Here is a 14757-nt window from a genome sequence, read left to right as displayed (position 1 = left end):
GCTGTTCCACCTAAAATTCTCTGAAATGTTATTTCCGCCATTGCTTATCATTTTACAGCTTTCTAGTGAAAGCAGGGGAACTCCTATTCGTCCAGCACGTACTATCGGCCCCACTCAATTTTTCCCCTGGGCGCTGCGCAGTTCTGGCTGCGAGCTTATCATCCCTTCCGGACGCTAAACCCGAGATGAAAAGGCCCGCCAGAGTTCACAGCCGGCGCGGGGTGGAGCCAGAACGCGACCCACAGTCCTCAGAAGTTCCGTCGGCGCCGCCCCAGCCCCAACAAGGTTCGGCTTCCATTTTTGACGAATCTGCGCCAGCCTGGGGAGAGTCTCAGGCTTCTGAAGCAGAACGAGGAGACCGGTACGAAGCCACCCTGCCTCCGTTGCTCAGAGCAGCCAAAACTTGCGCGTCCCACTAGGCCCGCGGGAAGGCGGGACTTCCCTGACGCGGCTGCCGCCAAACCAGGCCTGAGGCGGGGCGGGGCTGGCGAGCGCGAGGCCCCGAGGCTGAGGTGCGGGGCTGCCCGAGGTGTGCCGGACGTCGAGCTCAACAGAGGCCACCAGCTCTCTTAGTCCTCAGGCCCAAGCCGTCGCTTTCCCGGAGCCGCCACCGTCGCGGCCTTCTTTTCTACCTCCCTGTCACTTTGGTTGTTTGAAGAGAATATGGAACCTTTAAGTCAGGCATCTCCGAGGCACCAGTCAATGAAATAGGCGGAGGAGGTGGGGTCCTTTGCTCGCGCCGAAATTCAAAGGCATAAATAGTTCCGCCCCGGTACCGAGCGCGGGGCGAGTGTTGTAGCTGCTATGGTGGAGTTTGCTTCGTAGCGCCCGAAGCCGGGCAGGGCTGGCCCACTCTCCGCCCTAGGGACTAGGCAGAACTTTGGGGGCGCCTCAAGCCCGGGCGGCCTGACGCAGCGGTGAGGCAGGTGCGTGCGCGCGGCAGATTGGGCCTAGCCTGGCATTCCTGGCTGGAGATGGGCGTCGGGGGCTGGGGGCCGGGGGCCGAGGAGCAAGGGACCTCAGACTAAAGTTAATTCTAAGGGGTTCCTGGCAGGATGGCTTGTTCCTGCCATTGGAGTAGGACGAGGAAGCGTTGACAGAAAGGCCTGGTGAGGTGAGGAAAGAGACTGAGGGAAAGCAGAGGGCTTCATCTGTTTATGTGGGGTTTATTTATTTAATAATTATTCTCTGCATACAGCGGTGGACTAGGCGAAGATGCTGCGGAAGTTACAGTATGATAAGTTTGATAGACGAATAAATAAGTACTGTTTAGTGTCAGCTTTAAGTGCAATGAAGGAAAAAGAAAGCAGAATGGCGGGATGGGTAGAGGTGCTCTTTTATTTAAGTAAGTCAGAAAGGACCCCAGTTAGGTGACGTTTGAGCAAAGACGTGAGTATTGTAAAGGAGAGCGAGCCATGCCAGTATCCGGGAGAAGGGCATTATGGGCAAAGGGGATGCGATGTGAAATAATCAGTAGTCTGCGTTAGCTAGAGTATGATAACGGTGGAAGAAAAGACTGGAAAAATAAGTGATTGGCTTCCAGGTTGAATTAATGGTTTAATTAAGTCGTAAGTAGAGGCTAACTCCTGCATATTTTTGAGTTAAAGAAAAATACCTATACATCAGAGGAAGTAGCTTGGCAAGCGGCTGTTTTATTTCGGTTGAGCTGTCATTCTTATGTTTTAGTCATTTGCATTTATTTATGATTCCAGTTTTACGTTCCACTTACGTGTTATTTCTGTTTTGTGTAGAACTGCTTTGTGGCTTGTGTGATTTCTAGCAGAGATTTGCCTGTCCAAGTCGGTAGTGAAAATGCACATTAAGTCAATCATTCTTGAGGGATTCAAGTCCTATGCTCAGAGGACTGAAGTCAATGGTTTCGACCCCCTCTTCAATGCTATCACTGGTTTAAATGGCAGTGGGAAATCCAACATATTGGACTCCATCTGCTTTTTGCTGGGCATCTCCAACCTGTCTCAGGTAAAGTGTAAATTTTCTGATTTATGTGAATTTAAGTTTGAGGAACCTCAAGGGAATCCTCATTGCACTTGGAGACTATTGCCAATATTCTCTTCATTTGCATTTTTATGTGAATTATCTTGTACCTCACCACAGTCCTTTAAAGGTAGGTATTATTGCTCTATATTTAGGTGAGAAAATAGAAACTTAGAGGAGTTGCCTAAGGTTCATCCTCTTTAGATGTTTGGAGCAACACAAACTCAGGCATTCTCACTCCAGAGTTGTATCCCCACCCCCACCCCCATTCCCCGCCCCACATTATAATGTTTTTTCAGGATCTTCTAATGGGATTGATTGAATAGTGAAATTCTTAGACACTATTTTTCCTTAACTGTTTCAAATGAGCTTTTGTTAAGAAATGAGTAGAAAACAGTTCTGTTCAGGGTTGCAAAAGTCCTGTGGAGAAAGGTGTCCATTTCAGGTTGTTGCCCATTTTCTTTGCTTTTCTTGCCTACGAATGCGACTGCCTGTCCTTGGCTGCTTAATGGATACTACCTGTGTGATTTTCCAACAGCAAGAAACCCATTTTTAGTGCTATTTTGTGTAGTATGGGGTTTTGTAATTGATAAACTTTTCCTTTATTTTAGGTTCGGGCTTCTAATTTACAAGATTTAGTTTACAAAAATGGGCAGGCTGGTATTACCAAAGCCTCAGTGTCAATCACCTTTGATAATTCTGACAAAAAGCAGAGTCCTTTAGGGTTTGAAGTTCATGACGAAATTACAGTAACAAGACAGGTGAGTGGCTACTAAATATTGGTTACCTGAAACTTGCATGTCTGATGTGCGTTTTGGCAATATGACTACTGGAGAGAGAAAGTTTATGAGCAAAATTGATGGATCAAATACTGACTAGATTCCTTAAGAATATCTTCCTTATGTTAAATTGTGATCAATTGCAAATTCCACCATTTACCAAGAGGATGGAAAGGAATCTGAAATCCATCAGTACAAGCATGCTTAAATCTTGAACCACACTTGCGTCTTCTCTCTCTGTGCTGGGTGGGACATCTGTAGTTCTTGGGATCTTGATGTGTTCTGAGGTAACCCATTCTGTTTTTGGAAATGTCTGATTAGAAAGTTATTCCTATGAATTGAGCCAAAGTGCTGTCTTCAGGTTTCACACATTAATCCTAGTTTCCTTGAGAACATCAAGAGCAAATCTAATTTATTCTGTATTTCAATATTTAAGTGTTCTGTAAGTCTGTTTTCTAAGCTAAATCTATAGGTCTTTCAGTTGATATTTAGTTGTTTATCGATCTTTCAGTTTTCTCATTACATTGAATACAAATTTGCTCCAGTTTTTTATATCTTTTTTTTTTACATGCTTGGCACTTCGAATTGCATATACCAGAATTGGTCTAGCTAGGACAGGATTAAGCAGAATTGTTGCTTCTTTCATTTTAAGTACTCTACTTCTGTTTTTCTCAATATGATGTTGGTGAGTTCATGATACATTATGAATTCATATCTGATTTGCTTAAAATCACTCTAAATTGTTCATATGTGTCATTACTTAGCCATGTACTGCCAGTTCTGTATCTAAGTAGGTTTTTGAAATCAAGGGAGGACCTTACATCTATCCCTTAAAATCTTTTCTTATTATAGTCAGTGTTTTCAATTTGTCAGTGTTTTATTTTTAAAAATTCTGTTAATTTCCATTTACTCTCCAACTTAGCATTATGTAACTTATAGATTTCCCTCTTTATTTTAAAGAAAGTCTCTGGTTGAAAAAAAAAAAGGGTTGACTAGATTGGAACAGAATCCTGTTCTCTGTCGTTAAGCATCTATCAAATAATAACCCTTTAAGGATTTTAAGTAAGTCTGCTACTAATCTACCCAGGATTTCCTTCCTTATGCAATCCATATGCCTGTACCTTATCTTCACCATAATTTTGTTATAAAGACTTTCTCAAATTACATATGGGTGTATTAGGGCTGTTGATCAAATATATTAATAAATGATCTACCACCCTAATAATCCTGTCAGGAAAAAGGAATGAATTAATATTTAATATTTATTAAATGCTTGATGTGTGCTGGGCATTCTTGAATGTGCTGGGAAATACAGATAGAAAGAATGAGAAATGTATCTTGTCTTTAAGGACCTCAAAATATGGGTGAGACAGTCATACCCAAAAAATGACAATGCAAGTCCTGTGGTAAAGTGTGAACAAGCTGGTGTCTAGTATAAATTGTTCTTATTAAACCCATGCTGAAGTTCCATGGTTACTTTTTCTTTCAAGTATTCACAAGTCATGTCTTTTATAAATCCCTTTTAGAGTTTTGACGAGAATTGATACTAAACTGTTTGTCTTTCATTTTTAGTATCTGACTTCTTTTCCTTTGGAAATCAAAAAGTGGAGGAAGATGGGTTAACCTCTGAGTATGAAAAATTGTAGAAAGACGGTGATCAGGGACAGAAGCTATGTTCTGTACATACTTGGAAACATGAAGCTAGAAGGGACCTTAGAGACCTAATCCACTGCAGGGGAGGTCAGGAGGCTTGTGCTTGGTTACGTAACTAGTTAGCAATAGTCCCAGGATTAGAAGCCAGTTATCTTGATTCAGTCTCATATTCTTTTTGACCATGTCACACTTTCTTCACTGTTTACCCTAGATTGATTTTATTTACTGTTAGTTGGACAGAACAAACAAATGAAAGATAATGTATTGGGGAATTTATCATCTTAGCTCAAGATGTGTGTGTTCATTTATATCTTTTAAAATTCTTTCCTTTTTAGGTGGTTATTGGTGGCAGAAATAAATATTTAATCAATGGAGTAAATGCAAACAATACCAGAGTACAGGATCTCTTTTGTTCCGTTGGCCTTAATGTTAACAACCCTCACTTTCTCATCATGCAGGTATTTTGTTTGTAGTTTTTATATCTCTTTCATAATAGTTTTGACATCTGTTATTTTTTAACTTATAGGAGAAGTGCTTCTGTTTGGATTTTCAATTTTTTATTTACTATTAGGCTGGTGTTTGGGCAGCTATTAAGAAATGTGGGTTAGTTATTTGTACTTATGTTTTCTAGCATATTGTATACATTTGAATTTTGAAGAATGTCTGGAAGTAATTTTGACTTACCTTGGAGGGCCATCGTTCCAAAAAACCAAGAAATGTTGAATAATTATGCTAACATTTATTTACATACTTACCTGTCTTAGAATTGGAGACTTCTACATCATTAATATTAACTGTCTCAGAAATATGGTTTTGTGTTAACTTTGTATCATTTAATAACTTATGTAAGTTGTATCACTCGTGAGAAAGTGGGTAACAAAATTCTGGAATTATAAGCTACTTTTGGTCTCATATCTAATAAAAGAAACATCTTTTCATATAGGTGGAAGAAATAACTCCCAAAAGATTCATGTATTAGGATACAACAGCTTCAGTGTAGACAAACATGTATGCCTTTAGGTTACTCTTTCTGTAATTTGTTATTATTATAGTAAGTTTGCCATTTTATTTTCAGGGCCGAATTACAAAAGTTTTGAATATGAAACCTCCAGAGGTAAGAGTACCCTTTAAGACAATATCTATAATCACTATTTTTACTGTCCTTAATGTTACAGGTAATCAATTTTTTAACATAATTTTTTCCATTATTAAAATTCCTGAAAACATGTAAGAATGATTAGTAGAGAAAATAGTTTTGTTTTTTAATATTTAACACTGTGCCTCATTTATTTTTTATAAGTTATGTGACATAAACCTTCTGAACCTTAGTTTCCTCATCCATAAATTGGAGCCAATAATCCTTACCTCAGGGTCTGTTCTGAGGATTAAATGAGAATCCTTAAAAGAAGTAAAAGAAAAGTCTTAGGAAAGTATTTTTTTAAATTGAGATGTAATTGTTAAAGTAGTTTCAGGTGTACAACATAATGATTTGAGAGAGAGATATATATTTGGTATATGTATATTTCATAAAATGATCATGATGTGCCTAGTCAACATTCATCACACAGTTAAAAATTTTTTAAAAAATGAGAACTTTTAAGATTTATTTTCTTAGCACTTTTCAAATATGCAGTACAGTATTATTAACTGCAGTCACCATGCCACACATTACATCCTCAGAACTTTTTATTTTATAACTGGAAGTTTGTACCTTTTGACTGTCTGTACTCATTTTGCCCATCACCCATTCCCCACCTCTGGCAACCACAAATCTGTTCTCTGTATTTATGAGTTCACTTTTTTGTTTTTTTTTTAAAGAGTTTACATGTAAGTGAAATTATACTGTATTTGTTTTCCTCTGACTTAATTTACTTAGCATAATGCCCTTGAGGTGCTATTCATGCTGTCACAAATGGCAGGATTTCCTTTTTGTATGGCTAAATAATATTCCATTTAATTTATTTATATATATAAATATCACATTCTTTATCCATTCACCCATCATTGGACACTTAGGTTATTTCCATGTCTTGACTTGTGAATAATGTTGCAGTGAACATGGGAGTGCAGATGTCTTTTCAGATTAGTGTCTTTGATTCCTTCAGATAAATGTCAAGAAGTGGAATTGTTGGGTCATATGGTAGTTCTATTTTTAATTTTTTGAGGAGCCTTCATGCTGTTGCTCATAGTGGCTATACCAATTTACAGTGCCACAAACAGTGCACAAGAATTCCGTTTTCTCTACATCCTCACCAACACTTGTTATTTCTTGTCTTTTTGATAGTAGCCATTCTGACAGGTGATATCTCTTTGTGGTTTTGATTTACATTTGCCTGATGATTAGTGATGCTGAGCATCTTTTCATGTACTTGTTTCCCATTTGTATGTCTTCTTTGGAAAGATATCTAGTCACACCCTCTGCACATTTTTTTCTGTTGGATTTTTTTCTGTTGAGTTGTGTGAGTTCTTTGTGTATTTGATTATTAACCCCTTATATATATGATTTACAAATATTTTTTCCTATTCAGTAGGTTACCTTTTCATTTTGTTGATGGTTTCCTTTGCTGTGCAGAAACTTTTTAGTTTAATGTAGTCCCACTTGTTTATTTTTGGTTTGGGGGCCTTTGCTTTTGGTGTCAGATCCAACAAAAAAATCATTGCTGAGACTGATGTCTAAGAGTTTTATGTGCCCGATACAGTAATAAAAGAAATTTTCCTTCTATAAAGTAGCCTCTCTCAACTGGTATTCTATGTCAGAGTTAAACCCTAGGGAAAAGATTTGAGTGAAATTAATTCATTATATACAGTGGATTGCTTAGGACCTTAAGATTTAATTTTCTCTTGGAGCCCCCTTGAGAAGAGTTGGTATGAAGGAATGAATGTTTTATATAAGAGCAAAAACTCTTTAGGTATTTTTTTCTATAGAGAGGAACTAAGAAGATGACTGATAATTGATAATACAAGTCTGGTTTGACCATAGGTCACATATTAGATAACATCTTAAGGAAAATCTTTTAATTCAAGACCTGCCAAATACATAGAAATCAAAATGGTTTTCAGAGAAATAATCCTCTTGAAATAGGGATTGATGGTGAGTAGAAGCTTCTGAAAAAGAAGTGCTAACAAAGTTGTCCTTCTTATAAAATTGTAATTAATATTTGCCTTTTTCAGAGTACTTGTCACGTGAATTATTTTGTTTAGTTCTCAACAATGCTGTGAGATACTGTCAGTATTCTGCAGATGAAGAAATGGAGACACAGAGAAAATTGTTACTTTCCCAAGTACTTAAAAGCATGTGCCACAGTTGCAGTGCACGTTAGGCCATGTTTCATCCTTGTAGGAGCAAAATGGCTTTATTCTCACTTGGAACAATTTTAAGTAGAAATTTATAAAATGAAAGCTGAATGTTGTTAGCCGTTACTTTTTCTAAGACTTGTATTTGAAGGAAAAGAGGAGGAAGGAATTACTGGCTTCAGTTTTAAAAGAGATGTACTCTGGAACCTCAGTGTAGCATAAAATTTGATTTTAAAATTGGAATGTTAGGGTTATAGCTAATATGTACATTTTTGTGTACTTAATGATCCATAATTTTGTTAAGATACTAGTGAGGTTAAGGCCTTAAATAATATCCTTAATGTAAATTCCAATGAAACTCATCTTGGATTCTTAAAACATTAATACAATTGTCTTTCCAGATTTTGTCCATGATAGAAGAAGCAGCTGGAACCAGGATGTATGAATACAAAAAAATAGCTGCCCAGAAAACTATAGAAAAAAAGGAGGCTAAGCTGAAAGAAATTAAGACGGTAATTAAGTTTATATAAAATATTTTTGGAGAAGAGAGTACTTTTGCATTTAGTTTTTCTGCTGTAGAAAGGGAAGTTTTACCATACCCCCCTCACCCCAGCCTTAGTTCAGTTTTCTTTAGTCATCCATCCTACTTCTCCCTTTTAAATTTCTTTAATCGTGCTTCAGATACTGAAAAAAAATGATTTTCCTTTATTTTCCAGATACTTGAAGAAGAAATTACTCCAACCATTCAAAAATTAAAAGAGGTATATACTATATATGTGAGAATGGCCAGCTAGAATGTCTCTCAAAATTGGTGATGTATCCAAGATCATACAATTGGGGATGAAGTGTGGATCACTTCTCAGGAACTTTTCTGGGGGGCGAGATAAGGAGTTGGTAGTCCATACTCAGCTTTCTGCTTGTAGAGGACAATGTACTTCATACCTATTAAGTCATAATGGTTTTGTAAATAGATTGCCTGTCATAATCTTAGAAAATGATGTGCCAGATTTTAATTCTTTGTTGAAGAGAAGTCTAAATTTTCCTGGATAGTTAGAATTGAACAGAATAATATTTCTTAAAGATTTGGCACTCTTAGTAACTCTTCTTGATAGAGTCAATAACTTCTCGGATAAGAGGGGGCTATCACTACAATTACTGCTGTCAAGGCAATTGGTAAACTAAAGGTTTTGAAACAGATGACAGCTTTCTCTATAATCTTTGCAGCTTCTGACATAATCACTGTTTTAGTGAAGGAATGTGTTTATAGCACATTGGTTTTAAATTATGTATTTAGGAATTTATTAAATGTCCATTAAAGTTTGATACTTCTCAGGATCTTTTGAATCTGTATAGTAGTATAGACATTACTGGAAAAACTGAAAAATTGTAATTTTGAAGGGTCTGCATTTTGTATGTATGATTTAGTAGAAAACACTAGATCATGAGTTTAAACTTAGGTGTCATATTTGATTTTGCCAAGTTCTTTGTCAGTCAAATACTATGGAGAGTCATTTAATCAGCCTGAATTTGTTTCTTCATCTGCAAATTAGGAATTTTTTGTTACTTTGTTATTTTGTCCTAGGGGTAATCAAGTTTAGTAATATGTGGACAAATGCTTGTAAATAGGTACATGAATGAATGTTGGGTGAGCATCTTGGTGATACTACTGCAAAATTATAGTGTATCATTCATGGTTGTGTAGGTTGTATTTATATAGACTTATTACTGTCAGTCTGTGAATGTTATGTCCGCATTTCTTTGTTAATCCCAACTGCCTGATTATATTTGAAAAGAAACAGCCACAAAGGATTCACTGAAGGTGGTATTATGCTATCTGAAAAGCCATAGTTCTAATGTTATTTAAAGTTTCCTAAAATTTATAATACATGATCACTCAGTCTAAGACAAAATCCATTATATCATGTAATGGGAAATTTTATACATGTTGCTGTATTTTGATTCTTTCCAAATTTGTTTAAAAATATGAATTTTGAGTTGTACTTTATTGGTGATTTCTCTTTCAGGAAAGATCTTCCTACTTGGAGTACCAAAAGCTAATGAGAGAAATAGAACATTTGAGTCGTTTATATATTGCTTATCAGTTTTTGCTGGCTGAAGATACCAAAGAACGCTCAGCTGAGGAGTTAAAAGAAATGCAGGATAAAATTGTGAAACTTCAAGAAGAGTTGTCTGAGAATGACAAAAAAATAAAAGCACTTAGTCATGAAATAGAAGAGTTGGAAAAAAGAAAAGATAAGGTCAGGCATATATGTAAGAATAGATAATACACTGTGAAAAATATTAAATTTTATTTTATACAATAATTATTTAGGATTTACTGGCATTGTCTTTTGTATTGATTTATTAATCTTAAAGTATGATAATGAAATAGTTTATAAAAAGTAGGTAATTTATATAGAAATTATACAAGAAAAGGACACCATGGACAAATTTTTAAGTATATTGATTGAGTTGGGTGCATTTGATTATAGGAAATTGGAGGTATACTCCGATCTTTAGAAGATGCTCTTGCAGAAGCTCAGCGAGTCAATACTAAATCTCAAAGTGCCTTTGATTTCAAGAAGAAAAATCTGGCAAGTGAAGAGAACAAACGCAAAGAGCTGGAAAAAAATATGGTAGAGGTAAGCAAATTAGAAGCATAATTGAATTCTAGTAGTATTCATTTATCTATTCTGTCAATATTTATTGAGTGTCCGCTGTGGATCAAGAGTAGTTGTTGGGGGTAAGATGTAGCAGTGGACAAAATACCTTGTGGGTCTTCATTCCCATGAGGGAAATGATAAAGAAAATAAATAAGTGAAATATATAGTATGTTATATAGTGATAACTGTTGTGGAGAAAAAGCAGCGGAGAGGGTTAGTAATATAGGGGAGAGGGGGCACAGTTTGGGAGTTTAAATTGGGTAGCCCTCGAAGGTCTCATTGGGAGGGCTATGTTTCATTAAAGACCTGAAGGAGGTCAGAGAACAATGTAGATAAATTGAGAGGCTGTGGAGAAAGGTATCCTAGGCAAAAGAACAGCAGTTGCCCCAAGTGCCTAAGGTATTGGAAAAGTAAAGAGATAAGTATAGCTGGTTATCACTCAGTAGTAGAAATGCAGAAAGGTAATGGGGTATAGGTTCACGTGTGGTTTTGCAAAACATGTGAAGGACTTTGACCTTTATTCTGAGTGGCATGGGAAGCTGCTGGAGTTGGTTGAGCAGAAGAGTGACATTTTAATATTTTAATAGGACTATTCTTGCTGTTTGGAGGATAAACTAAAAATAAAGGGAAAAAGAAGGGAATCCAGGTAGTAGGTGGTACTCCAGGTGATAGCCCTTGGATAAATGCAGTAGAAGTTGGAATATTAGAGAAGTGGTGGGATTTTATGTGTATTAAGGGTAGGTTCAACACAAAGACCATCAGATTGCTTTTTCTTTTTAATTGAAGTATAGTTGATTTACAGTGTCGTGTTAATTTCTGCTGTACAGCAAAGTGACTCAGTTATATGTATAAATATTCTTTTTCATATTCTTTTCCATTATGGTTTATCACAGGATATTGAATATAGTTCACCATGCCATACAGTAGGACCTTGTTGTTTACCCATCCTATATGTAATAGTTTGCATCTGCTAATCCCAAAATCTCAACCCATCCCTTCCCCACCCACCCTCCCTGCCCGGGGCAACAAGTCTGTTCTCTATGTCTGTGGGTCTCTGTTTCGTAGATACGTTCGTGTTGTATTTTAGATTCCATGTATACGTGATATCATATGGTATTTGTCTTTCTTACTTTGCTCAATATGATAATCTCTAGGTTCATCCATGTTGCTACAAATGGCATTAAATTTCATTCTTTTTAATGGCTGAATAATATTCCACTGTTTGTGTGTGTTTATATGTAAACACAACACACACACACACACACACACTCTACATCTTTATCCATTCCTTTGTCCATGGACGTTTAAGTTGTTTCCATGTCTTGACTATTGTAAATAGTGCCCAGCAGATTGGTTTTTGAATATGAAAGAAAGGACTGAAGGATAACTCCAGAATTTTGTCTTTGACAATTTGAAATATGGTAACCATTTGTTGAGTGGAGAAAAATAGGCTAGAGGAGACAGTTAGACATCTAAGTAGAGAGATGTTAATTTGATAGTTGAATACTTGAACCTTGAATCCAGGTTAGAAATACAAATCAAAATTCATACGTTGGCATGCCCCAGGGCTATTGTTCAGACTTCTTTTATATACACTCATTTCTTAGGTAATCCCTCCAGCCCTATAGCCCTAAATACCATCTATATGTTGATGCCTTTCAAATTAATAATTAGCTTTGACCCCTTCTTTGTAGGACTCATTGGTCCAGCTACTTTACTGATATTTTTATGAATGACTTTAAAAAGTCTAAAACTTAACATATCCAAAATAGAACTCTTAAATATTCCCCACCTACTGAAACCTGCCTGAGTTACTGAATTTTCCTCATGTAAGTAAGGTGTTAAATGATACCATTATTAACATAGCTGTTCACTCCAGAACCTGGAGTCCTCCTGAATTTTCCCCTATCTCTCAAACCCTGTGGTATCTAAGTCATCAACAAATTGTGTTGAATATCCAGAATACAGCCACTTTTCACACCTCCTTCACTGCTAATCTGGTTCAAGCCATCAGCTCCCAGGAGGGATACTCAATAGTGTCCTTATTAGTTGCCTTGCTTGCTGTGCTCCAACCACAGTTCCTTTAACAACCAAGCATATTCCTCCGAGCTTGCCAAGTATACTGTCCCCCTAGTATTAGTATCGTTGACTCCTTTTGGTTCATTTAGGTATCTGCTCAAAGTGTCATCACAAAAAGGCCTTCCCTCATCATTCTTAAAACAGTAGTCCCATCATTTCTCGTCCCTTTTCCTTGCTTTTGGTTTACTATGTCTTCCACCTTAGAAATGTAGGCTCCCTGAGGAGCCTGTGTCTTTAATGTCTAGAATAATGCCTGGTACATATCTAATAAATATCCAGTGAATCATGAATTAAGTGGGTCAGAATTTCTTTTTTCCAGTGCTAGTATCTGGCATAGCATTAGATATCTGGTTACTAGAATTTAAAAGGTGTTAAGTGTTAGTAATGCTTTTCCCATAATTATTTAATACTTAAATTTTATGGCCTTTAATAGTTTATAAAAATATTTATATGTATATGCTCTTAATCCTAAAATCTCTGCTTGTAAGCTTGGGGTAGGGTGGGTATTATTTCAATTTTATAGATTTAGAATTTGATTTTTAGTTTTTTCTAGTGGTTTGTTTAAATTTGCAATGATGTTTTAGCTCATTATCTCCCAGATTTGACTATAACATATGGTATGAAAGTATTTCTATTAGGATAAGAGGTACATTTATCCTAAAAACTAAGGCTGAATTTCAAAATGGGAGTAAAGTATTTAAAGTTATGATGGTTAAATTACCATGTTCACTTCAAATTGCTATGAAATTTGATGACATAAAGGTATATGTGTTTAAGAAAATGGTTGGTCTTCTAAAATATAATACTTTCTAATCTGAAACTCTTCCTAAAGGATTCTAAAACTTTAGCAGCAAAGGAAAAGGAGGTTAAAAAGATAACAGATGGGCTGAGTGCCCTTCAAGAAGCAAGTAATAAAGATGCTGAAGCTTTGGCTGCTGCACAGCAGCACTTCAATGCTGTTTCTGCTGGCCTGTCCAGTAATGAAGATGGAGCAGAAGCAACTCTTGCTGGTCAAATGATGGCCTGTAAAAATGACATAAGTAAAGCTCAGACAGAAGCCAAACAGGTAAATATAGAGAGTAAGCACTATGTAAGTGCAGTTCTTATTTATTTTTTTATTTTTATTTATTATTTTGAGAAGCTTCTTCACATTATGATTTGGCAATTGTAAAATGTTGAAAATAATCAGATCACTATGAAGGAACTTGTTTAGTGTATTCTGTCACTCTTTAGCACCTAAAACAATGAAATTCAAATACGTTGATTGCTAACTATTGTGACATTGTTAGTTTAAGATGCTATAAAACGTAAAATTTGTAGAATAATTGAAATTGTAAGTACAGTAAATGCTCTTTTGTGCTTTCAACATTCTATGGAATATTTGAGGTTGGTTAGTTTTCATCTTTTTGCTATTTTATTGATATCATAAAGTTGAAATTTTAAGCTTTAACGGAAAAACAAATATGTCATCTTCATTTCTATTAAAACTTTGTTTCTGAAACTTTGTAATATCCTCCATGGGAGTATCTCTACCTCCAGTTTACCCCCATTCTAGTCTTTGGTTTTCCTGTTCTGATTTCATAATCTTCAGTGGCTTTTCAATCTGTTAAAATGGTTTTCAAATTTGTTTAGATAGTTGTGCAGCTTAGAAGTCCTATGAATGCAGCAGTTTTGATGGCAGAAAGAAAGAATATATATACACAACACACACATTCTTTTATTCATTTTTTAATGGAGGACTTGTCTTTAAAAATATACACAGACGTGTGTGTATTAATCCCTTCAAGGTTTTCTATTATACATTTGCAACTTTTTCATTCAAAGATGATGGTCACAAAATATTTGTAGGAAATCAATAGCAGAAAAACTTTATAAACTCCACCCAATTTTTTTTTTGTTAACTTATTTTATATTTGGAAAAGTCCACCATTATTCAGTTTTAAAGGAAGTATATACTCATTTAGATCTTAGAATACTAGTTCTTGTTTTTAAGGAATAGTGCTCAGTTATATAAACTATCATTTAAGTATCAGACTTACAGCATTTAAATTTTTCTGTCAATTTAGCTTCTTTTGCTGTTTAATTTTATTTCTCATGGTTCAATACAGTTGTACAATTAACTATATAACACCAATATACATAAATGCAAAATATGTATATCTAAGTGGAAAAGAAGGGAAGGAAGTGGTTTCTAGCTTTCTATTTTGTTTTTAATTTAACCAGCTAATGACAATTATTCTTTGACACAATTTTTGAGCCCATTGATGTCAGTTTTATAAATACTAAAAATATGG

At 35.9% G+C, this 14757-nt stretch overlaps 1 protein-coding gene across 1 annotated transcript in view; it reads left to right on the top strand.

Annotated features, from left to right (window-relative positions):
- The first annotated feature begins 768 nt into the window (after window positions 1-768).
- SMC2 (structural maintenance of chromosomes 2) overlaps window positions 769-14757 on the top strand; it is a 53308-nt gene continuing 39319 nt past the window's right edge. The window contains exons 1-10 of the mRNA XM_057724191.1: window positions 769-926; window positions 1752-1980; window positions 2607-2756; window positions 4763-4885; window positions 5503-5541; window positions 8123-8233; window positions 8438-8482; window positions 9746-9979; window positions 10214-10363; window positions 13296-13529. Of these exons, the coding sequence (XP_057580174.1) occupies window positions 1813-1980; window positions 2607-2756; window positions 4763-4885; window positions 5503-5541; window positions 8123-8233; window positions 8438-8482; window positions 9746-9979; window positions 10214-10363; window positions 13296-13529 (1254 nt within the window). The 5' untranslated portion in view covers window positions 769-926; window positions 1752-1812. The remainder of the gene's footprint in view (window positions 927-1751; window positions 1981-2606; window positions 2757-4762; window positions 4886-5502; window positions 5542-8122; window positions 8234-8437; window positions 8483-9745; window positions 9980-10213; window positions 10364-13295; window positions 13530-14757) is intronic.

The sequence above is a fragment of the Hippopotamus amphibius genome, chromosome 2, assembly GCF_030028045.1.
Source record: "Hippopotamus amphibius kiboko isolate mHipAmp2 chromosome 2, mHipAmp2.hap2, whole genome shotgun sequence".
Classification (NCBI taxonomy): Eukaryota; Metazoa; Chordata; class Mammalia; order Artiodactyla; family Hippopotamidae; genus Hippopotamus; species Hippopotamus amphibius.
The sequence above is the reverse complement of the archived record's forward strand: the minus strand, read 5'-3'. Positions and strand labels throughout refer to the sequence as shown.